The sequence below is a fragment of the Barbatula barbatula genome (genome assembly GCF_947034865.1).
Source record: "Barbatula barbatula genome assembly, chromosome: 23".
Classification (NCBI taxonomy): domain Eukaryota; kingdom Metazoa; phylum Chordata; class Actinopteri; order Cypriniformes; family Nemacheilidae; genus Barbatula; species Barbatula barbatula.
The window spans coordinates 19301758-19321863 of NC_136786.1; the positions used below are offsets into that span (position 1 = coordinate 19301758).

The 20106-nt window shown below is 40.0% G+C and overlaps 5 protein-coding genes across 6 annotated transcripts in view; 1 reads left to right on the top strand and 4 right to left on the bottom strand.

The window, feature by feature from the left end:
• The window catches only part of gnal2 (guanine nucleotide binding protein (G protein), alpha activating activity polypeptide, olfactory type 2), a 16006-nt gene extending 12131 nt beyond the window's left edge, over positions 1 to 3875 (bottom strand). Inside the window, exon 1 of the mRNA XM_079447556.1 lies at positions 3115 to 3875. Coding sequence (XP_079303682.1) covers positions 3115 to 3568 — 454 coding nt within the window. The 5' untranslated portion in view covers positions 3569 to 3875. The remainder of the gene's footprint in view (positions 1 to 3114) is intronic.
• Positions 3876 to 4518: 643 nt separating this feature from the next.
• Positions 4519 to 5728, bottom strand: tmem14cb (transmembrane protein 14Cb). Its single transcript, XM_079447558.1, has 4 exons — positions 5520 to 5728; positions 5184 to 5285; positions 4953 to 5040; positions 4519 to 4758 (listed from the first exon to the last, which is right to left on the bottom strand). The coding sequence occupies exons 1-4, from the start codon at positions 5593 to 5595 to the stop codon at positions 4695 to 4697; spliced, it is 330 nt and encodes a 109-aa protein (XP_079303684.1). The 5' UTR covers positions 5596 to 5728; the 3' UTR covers positions 4519 to 4694.
• A 393-nt stretch (positions 5729 to 6121) lies between these two features.
• Positions 6122 to 8994, bottom strand: pak1ip1 (PAK1 interacting protein 1). The gene is made up of 10 exons (XM_079447701.1): positions 8798 to 8994; positions 8027 to 8189; positions 7821 to 7941; positions 7617 to 7691; positions 7452 to 7504; positions 7221 to 7366; positions 7031 to 7128; positions 6796 to 6892; positions 6572 to 6701; positions 6122 to 6266 (listed from the first exon to the last, which is right to left on the bottom strand). The coding sequence occupies exons 1-10, from the start codon at positions 8873 to 8875 to the stop codon at positions 6142 to 6144; spliced, it is 1086 nt and encodes a 361-aa protein (XP_079303827.1). The 5' UTR covers positions 8876 to 8994; the 3' UTR covers positions 6122 to 6141.
• A 72-nt stretch (positions 8995 to 9066) lies between these two features.
• esco1 (establishment of sister chromatid cohesion N-acetyltransferase 1) lies at positions 9067 to 15402 on the bottom strand. 2 transcript variants are annotated; one of them, XM_079487841.1, is made up of 10 exons: positions 15318 to 15402; positions 12702 to 14547; positions 12541 to 12625; positions 12277 to 12343; positions 12043 to 12130; positions 11499 to 11630; positions 11326 to 11415; positions 11086 to 11229; positions 10827 to 11011; positions 9067 to 10529 (listed from the first exon to the last, which is right to left on the bottom strand). In XM_079487841.1, exons 2-10 carry the CDS (start codon positions 14523 to 14525, stop codon positions 10382 to 10384), a joined length of 2763 nt encoding a protein of 920 aa, XP_079343967.1. In that variant the 5' UTR covers positions 14526 to 14547; positions 15318 to 15402; the 3' UTR covers positions 9067 to 10381. The 2 variants fall into 2 exon arrangements, with proteins under 2 accessions (XP_079343967.1, XP_079343968.1); XM_079487842.1 differs by lacking the exon at positions 15318 to 15402 and adding an exon at positions 14915 to 15309.
• Positions 15403 to 15617: 215 nt separating this feature from the next.
• Positions 15618 to 19961, top strand: rbbp8 (retinoblastoma binding protein 8). Its single transcript, XM_079487990.1, has 19 exons — positions 15618 to 15679; positions 15773 to 15890; positions 16124 to 16166; positions 16258 to 16353; positions 16472 to 16566; positions 16699 to 16771; positions 16973 to 17127; positions 17209 to 17304; positions 17417 to 17487; positions 17634 to 17704; positions 17840 to 18143; positions 18222 to 18297; positions 18374 to 18444; positions 18526 to 18625; positions 18713 to 18877; positions 18984 to 19044; positions 19138 to 19225; positions 19302 to 19443; positions 19601 to 19961. Exons 2-19 carry the CDS (start codon positions 15773 to 15775, stop codon positions 19702 to 19704), a joined length of 1929 nt encoding a protein of 642 aa, XP_079344116.1. The 5' UTR covers positions 15618 to 15679; the 3' UTR covers positions 19705 to 19961.
• Positions 19962 to 20106: the final 145 nt, after the last annotated feature.

Here is a 20106-nt window from a genome sequence, read left to right on the forward strand (position 1 = left end):
TTCATTTCCAGGTGAGATGTTTAATGTCTCGGATGTTTACGTCCCTCTCAAGAACACAAACCCACGGTTCCCATTATGAAGTGACATAAACCTGAGACTGTAAAAATAAGAGTGTGACGTCCACCAGTTAAACACATATCACCCTCTGAGACATAAATGAACCGGTCTTGATTGTATTGGCTTGTGATGTTATCTATGTTCCCTAACTTCTTTAAACACGTACTTCTCCTATTTTCTCCACTGAAAACGAATCTGAAATCTTTTAATAAACCTCTTAAAGGGACAGTTCACCCCAAAAATCACTGGATGAATGACTTTGTTCTGATACACAGAGAAAGATATTTGGAACAATGGTAGTGATTTCAGTTCCGAGACATCATTGACTAAAAATGAAATGGTAGTCAAAGGTACCCAAGAACTCAATTCTTCATAATAACTCATTTTGTGTTCAATATATTTGTTCCGACTGTGGTCGTGGATGAATAGAGCAAACATTCTTCCAAATATCTTTCTGTTCACCTGAACAAAGACATTTTACAGGTTTGAAACAACCCTGAGGGCGAGTAAATGAAGACAGAATTTCCATTTTTGGGCGAACTGTCCCTTAAAGGTTCAAGATATAGAGGCTATTCTGTGAAACAATGGTCATGAACACGTGTCGTGTGGTTTGAAATGGTGACCACAAAATGAAGAATTTAAGAAATGCAGATTTCCAGGTTCATAAATGTTTAGGAAGTAAGACATGCAAGGTCAGAACATGCAAAAATGTCTCCTAGTGGTTTAAATGATTATAACTGTACACTGAAAATACTTGTGCGATGGGTGCGATATTTATTTTAACTTGTTAAAATGTTTATGGTAAATTTGTATTTTACATTGGAAGTATTTATTTTTCATGTTAAGGATATTTGATACATCATAAATCTTCACTTGAATTCATCTTTTCTCTTGAGATGTGAGATTTCATTACTTTGTGCATTTAATGTTAGTTATCCCTATTTTGCATTCCCTTCATTACAAAAAAAGATGCAGTTTTGGCTTTGTGAATGCGCAGCTGTTTTAACTTCAGGACAAAAGTTGCATGTATGTTTCTGACCTTAAGCTCAAATCTTTGAAAACAACATCGCATATTGCATAATACTTTCACTACAATTAGCAAGCAATATGCTGTAAGAGCCACACTAGAGCCAAAGTACACCTTCAGTAAATGATAAAACCTATTTACAGGGTGACAAAGTTCAGTTTACAGACCACATACACTTCACATTGCAATGCGAAAAGGAACAATACCCGCTTGTGTAAAAGTATGACAAGATTCCATCAGAGTCATCATAAATGTAATCATAATCAAGATGCTTTAACAATTACAACTTGAAGCCCCGAACGCTTTCGGCCAATTATGGACAACGCATCCATCCTAGGAGTATTTTTATGCCTTACGGTGACTTCAGTTGGACTATATTTTGGGGCTAGTTATGTTATCTTAATAAATCCCCCAAAAAGCTCATGCTATGACCCAAAGTACCTGTCACTATTAGGAGATGATATTAGGCCTGTTATCTAATTCTTGATATACCAAATACTAACGTAGTTAAAGTACAACTTGTACAAAGACATTCCCAGGGATGTGTCATTCTTACAAAGTAAAAATAACTGTATCATACATTTAATGATAACTCACCAGGATTCATGCTCCATTCATAATCACCATTATAAAGTAACATACAGGAAGTGTAAAGTGAATTAAGATGTCACTGTGATGATCTCCAATTTTGTTTGACTAACCCAGAAATCAGCTGCGTTGGTCATCTTATACATTTCTACCGTTTGGTAGGCCAGACTACAATCAGAATGTCAGGTGGCACCTCATGGCAGCATACACGTGACATGACAGCATCTTCCAGTGTTTGAAGGAATTTAAAATTGTGAGGACGTGTAATATGTTTAGTCTTAACCCCTTATGGAGTTACATATGGAAACATTTTCACACAAACTGTTTCTGTATATAACCATCAACCCAAGTCACACAACTATAACCTTGAACAAAATTACAATCAAGTAGAATTCTAAAGTTCTTTATCGTTTAAATACACATTATCTCTCGTCATGTGTGATTTGAAATTCAAGTTGCACATTGTAACTGCTGCGGGTTCTTTAGCTGATTTGAGTGATTTTACTTCTCAAAGGCATAAAGACTATCAAGATATGTGTATGAATTGTTCCAAAGGTCGTAAGAATACATTCTTTGCACTATGACTAATACCTGTATCTTATCAAAAGCATGCTATCTGTGCTGAGTTCATTTTTAATATCTGACATCTTCATCAGTTGAGGAGACCAGGCGCTGGCTATTGAATGGAGACAGATGTTAGGTTCCACCTCTATTCAATGGCCTCATATCTAAAGGTGAGGCCGAACTTATGAAACACTAGTCTTGGTGAGAAAATGCTAACTAAGACCTAGGAAATAGATTTTACATTCAAAATCAACACAAAGTCAGGCACATTTACTTGACCTTTATTTGAAGCCTGTGCATTATAAGGATGTTGATAAAATCCTAATGCATTTGAACACAAGACTTTCTGTTTGCCATACTGACCCTGTGCATTGTTGTTCTTTTGTTGCCCAAATCGCTTCTATTGTTTTCCCTTACAAGTCCCTTTGGATGAATGCGTCTGCTAAAGGACTAAATGTAAATGTCATATTGCATCTCTGTTTGTAAGCCACGATCATATTATTTGTCCACAAAAATATTGTTGCACGTTTGTCTTCATTATATCATGAATTTATATTTCTATACGTCATTAGTATTATGTTCTAAAGTTTAAAGTTCAGACTCCCTTATCCATATTGCTAATAAGACATAACAATAATCTGTATGTATCACGACAAAACACATCTGTTGATCCCTATTAAAAGGTTTAGGGGATGTATTATAATGCGCTATTAATATCTTTATTATGTATACATAAAATGGGCTTCAAGTAAAGGCGTTAACGCAGATTATAGCCAGGAGTTATGACGTCAGCGTCACCCATGCCTACACATGTCACGCGAAAAGCCAAATAATGAATGAATACTACAGAAATTCAGAAATGTGTCTGCATCACCCACCTAAGAGCAGCAACCGATGCGTCTGTTTATATTCCCGCTTGAGCTCCTTCAAGGCCCTATCAATGTTCTTACTGACTTTCCTGGCTTCCCTTTCGGCCTCCTGCTCCTCGACCACCACCGGTTTATCCCAGTTCTTCTGTTTCTGGGCGCTGTTTGGAGTCTGAAGCAGCTGCAGTCGCCTCTTTCCTCCGCCTCCTCCTCCGTTCTGGATGAGCGCTCGGTCCGCGTCTCCACGGCGCAGCTCCCCGGCGTCCCCGGTGCGTAATGGAGAGGTGGAGGACGTCTTCCCGTTGTTCCCCCCAGAGTCCTCGTCCCGCCGGGATCCCCGCACGCAGGACGGCATCATTAACATGCCTTGATCGGGAGGCTGGTGATCTGACTCCGAGTTGGCGTTGGAAATGGATCCACTTAGATCCCCAAATATACGGGGGCGCAGACTGTAACAAAGCCCCATGATGTGGCCAGGCGCTCACGGTTGATCTCTGATCATAAAGAGAGAATAGACGCCTCGATCCCGCCGTGATTTAGCGAATCATCACACGAGTCGACATTACGTGGTGCATTTTTCGACCGTGCGTAATCCCAAAATGATGCTCCTGTATTTACAAAATGTCATTTTGTGTTTTTCTTACAGTCCAACCTACGCGCAGTAGTCGGTGGATCACCTGACATCTGCTTGCTGACAGTGCAGTCCACCTTACCGTAATGAAACCAAAAGCTTAACCACAGAAAACCAGGGGTGGACACACACATGGCCGCGTGGACGGGTCTTGGACGCGGGGTCTTTTGCGTTTAGGGATTTAGCACCGTGAGACCCCGTTAAAGGCTCCGGGTAGATCCGCTATCAGAGTATCAACTTTGCCCCCTGAGACCCCCATACGGGCTCACTAATGAGATATTTAATGAAGGCACCTGAAGCTCTGAGGTATCCTGAGAACTGAACATTATAAAAACAACAGTGAGTCAGTAATATTGTGATTGGATTGTGTAAACCTAAAAAGGTTTGATTGTGGTAAATTCGTAGCTACAGAGAAAATAAAATACATTGAAACTACCTCCTCACATAAATTCACCGCAGCAGGATAAAAACAATTAGGTAATAATATGTATTATAAAAATAATAGACTTTTAGGTTTTAGAATGATTCATAAACTGTACATTGTATGGGTTAGGGTTACTTCACGAATCGTGTACATATTCTATTGTGCCTTTTAATGTAAAGACATACTGATATGTTTGATGTGTACACAGGTTTCAATCAAAAACGAGCACGTGTAATATTGCAAATGTTTACGGTGCTGTAATATGTGTGGATTGGTTTATAAAAATAAAGATTTTATCAAACATCTCGGCGCCCTCTGTAGGTGAAAGTATATAAACTCGTGAGTTTGAACATTTGGAACTAAAGTTTGATAGACCATCAAGGCATTTATTGGCCAGAAAAGCTCATGTTTGTAATCTGTAAATGTATACATATGAAATGATAAATGAACAGGATCATATCAAAATCAGCAAACAGACACATTCATAGAAATCATTTGTTCCAGTCCAATGAAACAATTTCAGTGTATCTGTGTCCTTCATCTTTTCTTCTTTTGTGACGTCTGTAATATTTGTACACCTATCCTCAGGAACATCAACAAACTGCAAGGAAAGAATGAATATTGATTCATCATAAATGATGTTGAGTTCAAATAAAAAAAATTATCCGTACCAGAACATCATAGATATTTGATATATTTAACGTTTACAGGATGGAGGAATGAAATAATCATTACAGTATTATAGTAACAATAAACAATTGAAAATAAAACAAATGCAAATAAAATCATTCATGCCTCGCCCCTGTCATGAGTCCAGCTGGCATAAATTTCCACGAACTTAGAAATCTCACTCCCATTACAGCAGTCAGTGATCCAGAGGTGCCTGTATACACAGACACACACACACACACACACACACACACACACACACACACACACACATATAAAACAGTCATGTCATATAATTATATTCGCTGTGGCAGAAAAACTGAAATTCAAATATTAAAAGTAAACTGATAGACATACCCAGCGAAACCCAGATATCTTTGTCATTTTTTGACATCTGATAAGCGCCAACAAACGCTGCGACGCCAAACATGAGCCCGACAGTCACAGACATGACGCTACCTGCACAGGTACACATCTGACCATATTAGGAAGTTCCGTTTCAACTCAGGTAAGAGTACTGTAAAAGGTCTCTTCCTTATTAACAAACTAAAAAATGTGTTTCCAAATGTACATGAACACAGTTATTTGTTCAGCTTTATCAACACTGCAAAACATGAATTTTAAAAACTTGTCAAAGCTGCTCGAAATTCCTATGATGTGCAACCACAGTGGATTGATACGTGAAGTGTTTACCTGCTTTAACATAACCAATAATCCCTCCTATCGTTATAAGAGCTGCATAACCATAACCAAACCAATCCACAGACATATCTGTATGTTTGTTTAATTCGCAACAGAAAGCAAAAACACGTGTTGTTCGCGGTTGGGGCTAGAAGGGATAACGTTACAGCTTCCTCCACTGGGCATGCGCACTTCAATACAGCAGAATCTCTGTCACGATGACAACAGTTAATTACTATTTGTATATTTATTGTAAGGTTAGGTTTAGGCATTAGCTGATGTAATTTTAACGCGAGATTTTCTATCACTTCCGGCCTAAAAACAGCTCTTAAGGATCGCTACTAACTTCCTGAAATGCCTTTTCAAAATAAAAGTCTTGCTGCGCACATATCTTTTAACTGTTTTTGGACATGAAATCCCATATCTGCTAGCGGATAACATTTTAAATAATATATACACCCATTGTTCTAGAATAGCACTATGTCGCTCTGCTGGCATTTAAAATGTAAGTTAATAAAGTTTTTTTTAATATAGTTTTACTATATAATAAGAATAAATGTAGTGTGTGTCATGTCGTATCAGCAAATACACAAAAGTGAAATGTCAACAACACCAAAGATTTTCACAACATTGTTTATTGCACTTTTTGTCTTTTCTTTTCCCTTTGCTCTTTGGAGCTGGTTCCGTCTTCTATAATGACCGTCGGGCCTGTGGTTCTCACTCTTTTACCTTTGGCTGGCACTGAGCACTCTGCAACAACTGACAATAAAACAACAACATGTTTAATGCTTGAAAACAGAAGGAAAAAACTCTGAACTTCCTCCCTAGAGTATAATACAATGAACACGTTAAAGCATCACAATTTGCACGTTTGACTCCAATTATGTACATGTGTAACTGGTCCTGCTCGCCCCGCTCCGCGCGAGACTCTAACCAGCGTCGGTCCGGATGGAAGAAGGCGCTCTAATAAGGAGGCTCAAGTCTCTGTTGGTCGGGGAGTGAGGTTTACTTCGCACATCTCTCTCTCACTTGACTCTACAGTATTTTGAGGGTTTTGTACATACCCTTTGAGGTCGCAGGGGGAGCGGTCTGATCCACAGGGGTCTCTTTCTCTTCACCAGGTATCCAGACAGTCAGACAGGTGAGTCTGGCAGTGGTGTTTATTTGGCCAAGCAAAGAAGGGCTCTCTGGGTTCTGAAGAGAGTCAAATATGAACCTCAATCCAAATCACTCTTTAGCATCAAATGCTTGAACTCAAGACAAAATACACAAATGTTTATGTCAATACCTCCAGATCGAGTTTCCACATCTTGATGAATCCATCGTTTGAAGCCGTAACGACGACACAAAAATTGTCTTTTGTGAAGCTTTCGATGGCTTTTATTCTAGAATGAACCACACACATGAATAAAATAACTACAATAAAACAAGTATTTACACTTATACAGCTGCTACTTCTTCGTTGAATAAACACAAGCAGCAATGACATTTTCGCTTTATTGACATTTTTCCTAATGGTTTACCTGTTCTCATGAGCTTTAAACTCGCACACGCATTTCTGTGAGGTCACGTCATAAACTCGCACGCTCTCATCGTCTCCTGACACAGCCAAGAGTGTGTTCTTCAAGAAATAAAAGAAACCTCTGTTTAAAGCAGCATTATCTCAGTCAGTACCATAGACGCATTCACAGTGAACAACCCAAAAATCTTTACCTTCAGAAACTTGAGACATGAGATTCTTTTAGGAAACACGATGGTTCCAATAACCGTGGCCGACTCCATGTTGTAAATATCCACTCTGTCATTCACAACCACTGCGTATTGATCTCCATCTGGTGACCACAACACTATCTGTGCATCTACAAAACATTTGGTGTCATTAGTTTTATACACAAGCAGTAAAAGAAAAACAGATTATTTATAAAACATAAGTCTGTATGTAACCTTCTTTGATATTCTTGATAAAAGCCGAGCGTCCTGTAATCAGATTCCACGTTCTGCAGTACGAGAAATAAATCTGTCATTTACAGTATTGCTCTTTCATAACTGGATCTTTATCAAGAAAGTTGTTTTTAGGTGAACAATCGGATTAATGCTTTAGATGTTTACCGTAAAGTCTTGTCTGTTCCAACAGATAGCGCAAGTTTTCCAGAAGGGTGCACAGACAGCGAAGTGACATGACCCCTAAGAAAGAGTTTCATCAATTTATATCTCTCTATCAAGGTAAATACTTTCTATAGGTGTCGTGTTATTTGATCACAACATGCAGGTAATAAAAGCACATCACGCATGTACATTTCTATGTGCACTTACTTGTGAGCGTTGAAAGATTTGAGACATTCCCATTTTTTGGTGTTCCACACACAAATGAGACCATCCTCTCCTCCACTGAGTAAATGAGACGGGCCGTGGAACTCCAGACACGAGATGGTGCCTGTCAAAAGACAAAAACGTGCTTACACTTGGATGCTTGGGAGTCCTGAACAAAAGTTATTTTTTACTTTAGTGCATGTCTGTACCGTCATGATGCAGTAAGGCTCCGTGTTCAGTTTTATTGCTCATGTCATAGAGTTGAATAGTTTCGTCTTTGCTTCCCGTGGCAACGAAGCGATGGTTTGATGCCACTGCAGATAGAGAAGCTGTGTGCGCATGGTGCGTGAAGTTGGGCTCAATGGTCCACTCCTAAAATAAAAACAAGACGGATGAGATTCTGTCTGAAGCGATACAATAGCAGTCATAGTACATATTTCAATGAGACGACAGTTATATTTAGTTACAGTAATCCTAATAGTTTATATTATTTACAACATTAAACCACATGTGAAACTCTAGTATTGACTACAGTAGAATGAATATACTTTTGTTAATGTTAACCTCTACTATTTGAAGAATTAACTGTATTAAATTGATATACTAAGTAGTAAATAAATACAGAGAATTTGAAGTAGGAATGTACATTTTTACTAGCTTAAGGTTTAAAAAATCATTTTACTACGGTTTCTTATAGTAAATATACTACAGTGTTCTGTGTGTAATGTAATAGTCATCAATCCATCACATCACCTCTAGAGTCCAGTAACTATCGTTAGACAGAAGCCAGTAAACCAGTATAACTCCTAAATTATAACCATCATATCCATTAAAACTGCGATGTTTTCTCAGACTTTTATTGTATTGTTTTAAGCAGTGCCCGCTGTCCGAACTCCATAATCTTCACTATAATGATCAACAATGATTGACAAACCACCGAAATATTGATATGTTAAATAATAATAATAATCATATATTACCTTTTCACTGGTGCACACTCGATATCCACAGACTATCTGCTCATAACAGCCAGCGACCAACTCAACATGATCCCCCATGATAACTACTAAAACTGAGGAACTTAATGAGATATTTAATGTTTCTAAATGTTAATAAAAGTCAGAGCAACGTGCGGAAGCCATGTGTTTACGAACACGCCGCCGGAAGTGACGTCCTCCATAATAGGAGTTCCCATGATATTAAAACCTTCTTGGGAAATAATGTAATTATATCCTTAAGAAATCATGAAATCAATAAGCCCACTTTGTTTATTGTCAAGTTGAAAGATGCTCAAGAGAAATACAAATATTGATGAATATAACGTTATTGAAACATCATTTGAATGCATGAGTGAAGAGTGCAAACCTGTGCATTAGCCACAATGTCCTTTATATGAAAATATGTTTGTTTAAATATTTTTCCTTTAATGTAAACTTATCTGTTATTTTGATAAGACACCGCTCTAAAATATCCCAAATTTAGATTAACCCAGTTGTCCTGATAAGTTCATAAGCTTTAAAACATATATCGAGGTCAATCGTAAAATGCATTTCTTTTTTACTATACATACTTTATCAGATAATCATGGACAACTAAAAGGTACGAGTAGGTTAATGTATCTGTTTAAGTGTAACTTTGCAGATTTTCAATCCCATTTGTTTATTAACAACATTGGTCATGTTTGTTAATGAATAACGTTTACTCTTTATATTATAGAACTGACACTGTAGTAAGAGAAAGTGAACTAAAAATGTGCAATGTTACACTTTAATGGTGAATGCTGTGGCAATACAAACATTGATGGGTTGTTTTTTGCACAAACACTTTAACATTGGCTCAATACAAGCTGATGTTCACAAAGTGACAGAAAAAGAAAAATCCATTTGTCTAGTTCATGGGGAAATTTATATAATTCATTCAATCAAAATACATATAAAATCATTTTTTAAAATATCAAAGTGATATGGAAATACTCTGACTGGGCAAACAGCAGGGATAATATTTTATTTATGGATCAAATGTAATGTAAATTAGAGACTTCAATGAAATCAACTGTCGTCTATGGATGTCAATGCCATGCTTGTAAACCTCTTAAAAATGAGACACGGTGTATCAGGAAAATATGCTCTCTTTGAAAATAGATGACATGATGTGAGGGTTAAAGGGAGATCTGATGACAAATTAGTGATTTTCAACCTGAGATTCAACAGAAGTCACCTCGGGACTGAGGCATTGCTTACAGTAGTAAACTTCACACTTCTCCCCATAAGAAGCAGTAGTGCACTGGACAACATGGCTTCCACTAAAAGAAGAGTCTTAAGACAGGCTGCAAGCTAACCTGAGAGAACAGTTTAGATGTCGTTCATCAAGCTACTGTGTAGTCTCATTGAAATACACCGTCGACTGGCCCAACACGGAGGTTTAATATCAGGGTCCACCTCTAGATCTCCAGTGAGGAGACGAGGGCCAAATAAAACCATAGTTCTTCATCTTGTGTTCTCTCGGTTCACTTTTGCACTGTTCTTTTCAAATACAAATATTGTGAAACAAAGCGCTGATTCCTGTCAAGTTGGCCGATTGCCGCTGACAAAATTGTAGACCAGAAACCGAGAGGTTCCGCAGTAATGTGTGGCGAAGAGTTTTCCATCAGGCGTGGGGTCGGAGAAGGCGATTTCATCTTTACTGAGATGAGACCCGTAGATGAAATTATTCCTGAAGAAAAGAGAAAACAAACATTCATTTCATAGTATTTTAAAAGAGAATTTGCTTGTAATATTTAATGTTTTGCTTCTATATCGCCATCTCTGTCTGAAATACACAATTGGAGAATACTTGACACACTTTATAAATTAGACATTGAATGTTTTTGTTTTTACCAAAACCAAACTATGTAAAATCAATTTAGCCAAACAATGACCCAGTTTCCATATCATTTTTAAAACAGGACAGTCTTTGGTTTTTTTTCATATTCTCGGCATCACTTCAACATTACACAATCTATTGTTCTACCTGAGGCACTCGATCATGCGTGAAGCGATTCCTCTCCTTCTCATCATGCTGAAGACCCAGATGCGACTGATACCACAGAGCGCCGGCTCAGGAACAGTAGAGCAGCACCAGGCCCTCTGACGCTCAAACATGACCTTCTCACCTTCTGACCCTTCTGGAACAGCCTCCTCTATCACCCTGTAACCCTATACACAGATACACATTAAACTGAGAGAACATCAGAGAAGACAGACGTGCAGAAACGTGCTGTTCAGCTGACCTCTTGAATGTGCTCGGCGATGAGGCAGCCTGCCACTTTCTTATCGTTTGAAATGAAGAGGAAGGTTTTGGTCTGCGATGGGACCTTTGTCTTCCCCTGCTGAAAGCCCAAGTCATTGTCCACCATTTCTCTGATCTCCTCAACCTTCAGTTACAAGCAGACAAACAAAAATAATATCAAACAAAAAAGGCGTTTAATATGTGCCAGCTCATAAAAATGGGTACGAGGCAAAACACGCACCTTTTTTAATGCATATTTGGGATCATCTGGCAGAACGAGAATCATTTTGCCGTCTGGATACTCTCCTAGAATTCTCTCCTTCTTCCAGCCCTGGAACAGATAAATGGTGACATTCTCCCATCTACACATGAAAAATAATGAAAAATCTTTGAGATGCGGTGCTGCTGACGCACCACATATCTGACAGCGCTGATGAACTGATTGTGAAAGAGGAGGTGTTGTGACTCGTCCTCTGGGCTGCTCGGTGAATACAGCATCCCACACACGTTACACGTCACAGCACCAAACGCCTTCTGACTGGACTCCTGCAACCACACAAACAGTCTGAGCTACAATTTTCCAACATCATACATACACCATCCTGTCCTGTGTGTCTTTTCTGGGTTTGTGATGTTTATTGATGGTCAACTTAAGTTAAAACTGGGATTGGAAAATACAAACATGGAGTCATTACATTACAGTTCGGCTAACAGTCATTATTTACTCACCCTCAGATTGTTCCAAACCTCATCCCCCATTGACTCCTTTAGTATGTATTTTGCCTACTATGGCAGTACATGGGGAGTGAGATCTGTTTGCTTACTGACATTCTTACAAATATCTTCCTTTGTGTTTAGCTTTATACAGGTGTGGAACAACCTGAGGGTGAGTAAATGATGACAGATTTTTTGGATGAACTTTCCCTTTAATAAATGAATCAATTTCAAATAGACTTACATTGCTGGCTTGTGCTGCTGTATTTGTAGGTTTTGAACTGCTTTTGACCTCTTTCTTGTCTGCTCCGGGTTCAACGTCGGAACTTCCCCTGAAATCACAACAAATAAGCACATGAATTTAAACAGTTCAGAGCAGCCTTCCTTTAAAACTATTGTGTAGCACAATAAAAGATCTTAATGAGGATACTATTCTCACAACACAGAATTAAACAAAAAGCCTTTCCCTCTAAATTACCCGTTGTTGCTTTCTGTTTGCGTCTTTTGGGCAGGTTCTTGTTGGTTCGAGGATGTCGGCTTATTCTCTGTGGACATAAGGATGTTAAACTATAACACACTGCATCGAATAACACATTATAATGAAGTTGCATGTATTTAATGTTGGGAATGTTGTCTGCAAGATCTGGGTTATATAAACAATCACAAATGTTGATCAATAAACAAACTATATAAATGTTTAAACGGGGCCAGTTATGTTTTTATCAGATGGACTGAAGTTTACCTGTCGTAGTGGGAGCACATGACTTCCTCTCTACTGATGGCTTGGGCTGCACTTTAGCTGATAAAGACGATTGCTCTGGTCTGACCTGTGAAAATACAACAGTTATTTTGGCCATTTTATGCAATCTGTTACAATCTTTGATCTACAAATGGATGTTTTACTTCATTTTTGGGGGTCGCTGGTTTATTCGTCTCCTCCTCAAGACAATCGAGCTCAAAATCATCCGGTGAATACTTGCGTCTCGGGGTGTAGGGTTTATAATCCATCACTGGTTTGGGGCTGGTGATTCCATTAGGCATAGGTGGTGCCTGAGCAGGGAGCGCCCGTCTGGGTTCATTTGAGCTCACTTTGGGCACACTCTCTGGGACCGGAAGCTGAACTGGGGTGGCGGCCTGTGCAGGCAAATCTGAGACGGTGTCTGCCTCCTTAGGCGAGCTAGCTTGACCCACTTGGTCCGACTTGAGCTTCTTAACACGAGTCCAGGTCAGCTTGTCTCGCTGAAGTTCCACCTGCCTCAGCTTCTGATAGCGGGTAAGTTTTTTCTTCTCCTGGGTCTTGAGTGGCAGTGAAACCTGGCTGAGGAAAAAGCGTTTCTTAGGTGTGCTCTCCTGGGGCTCAGCGGTCCCCTCACTGGGGGTCTCAGGGGGAGCGGTGGTGTAGGATGCCGTCGTTGACATCATGTCCTCTGTTTCGCTTTTGGTTTCACTGATGTCCACAGGCTCCCCCGCATGTGTTTGTTGTGTGACGTCTTTCTCGTCTGAAGCTGCAGGGGCATCAGAGCCAATACCGTCTGCGATGTCATCTGCGATGTCGTCTGCGATTTCTTCGCACAGCGCCAGGAGGTTGAGCTGTCGGGCAGGGGCTTTCTTAGAGGCGGCCGCCTTCTCCTCCGCCAGGGCGGCCAGACGAGCTTTCGTTCGAGCCTGTGGGTTCATGGCTTGCTTTTTAGGAGGCCCTTGTGTTAAGTCCGTCGCACTTTCATTGGGCAAAGAAGGAGAGGAAAGAACCTCCTCACTGACCACAGCGTCATCTGTTTCCTCTTTAACGTCTGGCGGCGACTCCTCAACGACAATAGAATCGCTCTCTGAATCCTTATAGGTTTCGATCTCAACAACACAATGTCCGATCTCAACATCATCATCCAGAAACGCATCAGAGTCCTGAAGAAAGACTTTCGCCACATCTGAGATTTCAGCACTCTGCACACCGTCCTGCAGCGAGCATGTATTCACCACCTCTAACTCATCCATGTCTGAAAGGTCTTTATTGGTGAATGTGTGTTTCGTGATGCTGGTCTCCTGGATGACTTTGAAAACAGCCTCGAGAGGTGGAGGAGATTTGGTCATCACGTCTACTTTAGCATCTAAACTCAAAGTAATTTTCTCGATAGGGTCTGTTGATATTTCCTTCTGCTCTTCGAGTGACACTTTGCCTGGAAAAGTGTCGTGAAATACTGACTGCAGATCAGTTACGCTGGCCCCGTTGTTTTTCTCACATTGGGGTAACGTGATCTCCTCACTTTGCAGGTCAAATAATCGTCCATAGTTGTGCTCTATTTGTACAGGAAATAAAGCTGCCGTAACAGTTTTTATGGTTTCGGAGTCAACAGGCTTGCCTCGCTTCACTCTCGGGACATATTTCTTCGTTCCTTTTTTCAAAACAGTCAAATGCTGAGATGGTTTATCTCCTGGTTTCTCAAAGACTTTGGATCCTTGCTCTTTCGTGTTCGCCGCATCAGATTCTTTTCGCCTTCTTCCTCTCACTGCCTTTTTCTGTGTCAGTTTCAGTCGAGAGGAGCGACGAAGAGACTTTCCGTTTTCTTCCCTGGATTGTGGCACATGTCTCTGTGTTTCCAAATGTTTGCTTTTCGGAGGTCTTCCCCTTAAAGGTTTCGGAGGCGTTTTAGGAATCTGAGCAGGTTCATCAGAAGCTGGGGGGCTTTCCTCCATCTTTGTCTTCTTGACTTCTGGTTCTTCAGACGACATTCTTCTTTTCTGACCTGGTATTCTGAAGAGAAAAGACAGCAAATGATATGTCACTCCACAGGTTGAGGGCTCAATTCTAAACGTACTGAAACGTGTGTCTGCCAAATGCACGAATGTAAATGTAGATGTAAAAAATGTCAAACAAGCATCACACAATTGGTTAAATAACCAAGTTGATTTGCTAATACGTAGTAATATTGAACTAATATACACTTACTGTAATACTTATAGTAAGGATAAAAAGAAATACTGATTGCAGATCAGTTACTGGCATTAAAAAGAATGAATATCAAATCTGAGTTAAAATGATCAACAGTCATCAACGCAATAAACGTAATAATAAATGATATTAACAAGATCTGCAGTATTCTATATACACAATGGCTTGCCTAAATCAATCAATCAAATGATCAGATCCAGCAGTCATCAACATGTCAACAGCTGTAATCTCTTTCCCTAAAGATGACAACTATGAAGTAAACATGAGCCATTCATTATCAATACAAGACCATAAACTAATCAAAGTGACAAATGAAGCCCGTTTTCAATCAAAACATCAATTCATCTCATTTTCCGCAACAGTTACAGTGTCAGTCAAATGCTTAATCTGTCAGACGTCGAATACAAAGTTAGCAGAGCTGGCTAACACTGTTAGCTGCCTCTAAATAAACCTTCCGACACTTGTGTCGTTAACTAACGTCACATAGATGACATACATAAATAACGTTTATATTTAAGTATTATTTTGATTGGAGGACATTCGGAATGACTACAGTACGACGCCAAACTTACTTATCTTTTCATGTTCCTAAAAAACAGCTGTTTTCCGCTGTGTGGAGCAAAGTTTAGCCTCACTTCCGGTGCCTCGGCTGCGCAGGCGCCATTGTGAACGATTGAGCGACACCTGCTGGACTGGAAAATCCGTCCAGTCCAAACAAATCGTAACTTCTCTGAAATGCGAAAAGAAAAATAATTAGAAATGATTTTAAATGATGAATAACGTGTCTACCCATAATGACGAATACACGTACAATTAAAACAAGAACTACATCTTTCAACAAATAATGAACCCTTCCGCGTGCGTCCGCTGGGTGGCAGTAACGCGCGGCGCCTGTGAGGTGATCCGCATCCAGGTTCCCATAATCCCCTGCGAGGCGCGGAATGCGAATGTTTTTAAGATGGCACAGAATCGTGAGTTTAACTTTGTAATAATAATGTCTCTCTTTTGAACTCGATGCATGTAATAGATGATATCGGCTGAAGGAATGAGAATGAGTACTCCGGATCTGAGCGGTCAGAAGTCCAGAGAGAAACTTCAGGATCTGTTGAATGCGGTCAGAGACTTTCATCAATCTACACTGCAAGGTACCATAGACGTTTAATGCAAAACACATGACCATATATAGTCCTTTATAGTACAATATTTTATATGAATTATTCTGTAGTGTAGTCTCTGGTAAATTAATGGGCTGCTGTAAGCTTCAATTCTATAGTATTTGTTTTTTAACGGCGGTGTTGTTACTGTAGTTACATTTGGACTCGTCTGTAGTTAATGCGTGACATGTGTTTGCTTTCATTCTCATCCTTCTTATGTTTAGAATTACAAGCAAAGGTGAACAAACTCAAGAAAGAGCGATGTTTGTAAGTATCAGACCATCTCCTCCCCTAGACACTCAATACTATTCATTTCTTTTTGTCTTTTGTGTTGTTAATGATCTCATTTCTCCGTCAGAGATGCTCAGAGATTGAGTGAATTCCACAGCAAGAACCAGCAGCTGAGAGAACAGCAGCGCCATCTGCAGGAGAAGATCAGACAGCTGGAGGACAGGTGTAACACGCTTACATCTTACATCACCACAGTTCTTTAGGGAGTTCTGCAAACGAGTGTTTTTATTCTGTCATGTGATTAATAACACGTTGTGTTGTGTTCTTCTTGGCTGTGTTAGGGTGCATTCTGGACCATGTGAGCGCTGCACTCGAAAGACAAATCTGAAGTTTGACGATGCTGAACAGAATAACAGGGATCTCATTTCTAAGCTTGGTGAGATTTCAAGCTCTAAAGGAGCCGTTTGTGCATCTTGTGTGTTATGTTGTGTATCATCAGCATGCAGACACTCTGTAGAAGTGACCTGTGCTTTATTGTGTGTGTTTATTGGGTGGTTGTTGTGTTTAGAGGTGGAAAGGACGAGTATGAGAGAGGAAATCAGAAAAATGAGCGCAGAATTGGAACGGCTAAAAAATCCAGGGTGAGAAAGAAGTTTTTTATTATGTTATCATGCTTTTGTTGTGTTTTATTGCATTAGTTAGTTGTCTAGCATTTGTCCTGATTTTCTGATGTAAGACCTTTCTACTATATCTAAAATAAGTTTACACAATGTTTTTTATTTGTTTTTATACACGGGTTTCTGTGTGTAATGTGTGTACTGTATGTGTCTGCGTGTGTGAAGTTCTCCTCAGGTCATGTCTTCGGAGGCAGAGGACGGCATGATTCCAGACTCTCCGCTGCGGCCACTGTCATTACCCGCCGTGAGCAAGATGAAACGAAGGAAAGATCAGAATCATGTCCGCTATGCTGAGAAACCGTTGTCGCTCTCTTTCCCCGGTCAGACACAGCATGAAATATCTGACAATACACTGTGTTGTTCTGAACACACTATTTCAACCCTTCTCTTGCTTTAAACAGAGCGCATGCGAGGAGAGACGTCTGCTCCCTCTGCCTGCAGTGGCAAAAGTGTGTTAGTTGCTGAGACGTGCGAGATGGATATGACTTGTATTACAGGTACATCAACGTCTTTCAAAGAATAATTGTTTTGAAGTTTTGTCATTTGAAACAGTGAATGTTCCGATTAGTAATGGTAATGGTAAGATATCCTCAATGTTTTGTTTGTCAGAGCCTATAAACAGAAAGCATCACAAGACTGTGGTTCCTGAGACCTGCAGAGTAGACGTCGAGCCAGAGCAGGTTCTTACCTTCAGTTTCACTTTCATGTGCAAAAGTCAACATCATCATGTTTTTTCTTTACATTTCTTTGTCATCTCAGATCGACTAAAATATGTCTTTTCAAACCAATGTTCATGCTGGCAATGTTTCCATTGTTTTATTCTCAGTTTGATGACGAGGAATATGAAGACGTCACCCAGAGAAGTGTACACCCCACGCCATGTGACCGCACCGCCATGTAAGCACACCTTCTTTCGTTTGAACATTTTGTAACTGTTTTAAAATGATCTGCTCGCATACACCTAAATATTGTTTTATTATATAAATGATCATGTTTCCTTCTAATAAAATAAGTCAACAATTCCCCCTTTAGTTCCAGCACCTCAGCTCTCAGGAAGGATGACTCTCAAACTGTTTTGAGTTCTCGAGAGCCGCAGAACCCATCAACAGACGACACGCCACACACACCCTCAAACAACAGCACACGTCTGCCGGTTACAGGGAAGAGAAAACACACAGACTGCAAAAAAACTGAAAAGATGAACGCTGACAGCAGGCTGGAGGATCCCGATGAGATGGGAATCGAGGGGGTTTTATTTGCTTCTACTCCAGCGAACCGCCGTTTTGTGGAATTCAGCGAGAAAAGCAGTCGGACTGAAAAGACCCAAACACACCAGGTGAGTGAGACACTTTTCATTCATGAAACAAAACACTTGAGTTGGGTCTCAGAGGTTTACGCAGCACCGTTTTTGTAGGATTCAAAGAGGAAACGTTTGGTGACGCACCAGCACACATCACACAAGAACCAGAACAACGCAGCTTTTCCTAACGGTCAGTTTGTGAATTTTCAGCCATTACAGACACATTGTGTAAAGTTTTCAGGACGAGTTCAGTTCTTTTTTTACAGATCAGAGCTGGAGTGTCGATCCAGGAGTGGATCTGCATCAATATGCTTCAGAACACTCTCCTCAACCACTGGTACACTCAACTCATTTGTTTATCCTTTCAAAGCTTTTGTTTTGTTGAGCAAAACTATAATAGGAACTCTGCTTGATTTAGCTCAGAACGGACTTAGAAACATTGGACACTGACTGCACATTTGTGAGCCACAGTCTGCTGCTGAGAGGCCAGAAGGCGGCGGGACAATCCCAGATCACAGGTATAATGTAAATGTACAGTTGATTGGAGGTTTGTCTGATTAAGCGGTAGGCAACATGCTTTGTTGGAAACGTCTACGTGTGAACAGGCATTGGACACAAAGCGAACGACAGTCTTGCTGACATCTTCGATAAGACGACGTACAGTGAATATGAGTCTTGTCCTCGAGATGTGAGCTGTAATGCTGAGCGAGACAAAACGCACATGGAGGAGAGAGAGGAAGAGGAGATGGGAGAGGATGAAGAGGTGGAAGGTGACCATAACAGAGACACATTCTCATTTACATTCAGTCATTTTTCCTTCTGGTCGCATTGTAGTATGCAGTAATGCTTTTGATCAAACATGTTGTGCTTGTACAGATGAATTCTGCAGACCTACAGACAGAAAACAAATCAAGTCTTACGGCGATGCTTCCAACAGGTGCGTAACGCTGCCCTGGAATAGAGTTCAACAATAATACTGTGTTTCACAAAGAATATTATTTAATACATTTTATTTTTTTGCTTTCACCAGAGACAAATCATTTGCTTGTGTGGAAGTTGTGCGTAAGAAAGACGAGAGGAGAAAACTGAAGGGGCACTATTGTAAAGAGTGTGAAATAGTAAGTCTGTCTTCATTTATCAAATAAATCATTTATCAAATAAAGATTAAGATCAAACTGTGTTTTGTTTTTTCAGTATTACGCCGATCTGCCGGAGGAAGAGAGACAGAAAAAACTGTCCTCCTGCTCACGCCATCGTTTCCGGTACATTCCACCCGCCACCCCGGAAAACTTCTGGGAAGTGGGATTCCCGTCAACACAGACCTGCGTGGACAGGGGTACTGCCAGATGTCGTTTTCAAATCTTAAAAAAACAAACTGTATCCGATGTGTAATGTTACCTATGCAACAATGATTTTATGAGTTTATTATGGTCACGTGTGAAGCTTGATGATGATCCATGAAGAATTTCAGCATCATTCTGTGTTTGGCACAGGATACATCAAAGAGGAGGAGCAGCCGGACGTGAGGATGCGCAGGAGAAGACCCTTTCTTGCCATGTTCTCACCGAAAGCCAAGTCGCAGAATAAACAGTCTTGATTCGATACATTATGAGCATCGCTTCAGTGAGGGAGATTTGTGAAGTGTGCGTGTCAGTGCGTCTCTCAAATCTCAAGCCAAGAAACAAATCACAGATGTTTCCTTTGGATTTGTTTTGTACGTCTACATTTACGTGTGTGTGTGTTTTCTAACGGATTGAAGAATTATGTAAATAGTTTTCTATGTGATTTCACCGGTCATTTGTACAAAAGCTTGGAATGGATACTATAACAATTGTAATAAAAATGTTTTTGTTAGTTTGGTTGTTTTGTGAAGGCATGCAGGATTCTGAAGCAGATCAGTTAAGCACCACTACACTTCACACATGTCGTATTTGAAGTGTTCTTCAAGTCTTTCTGTGATGACAGAGAGAACAGAAACTACCTGTCAAGATCGATCACA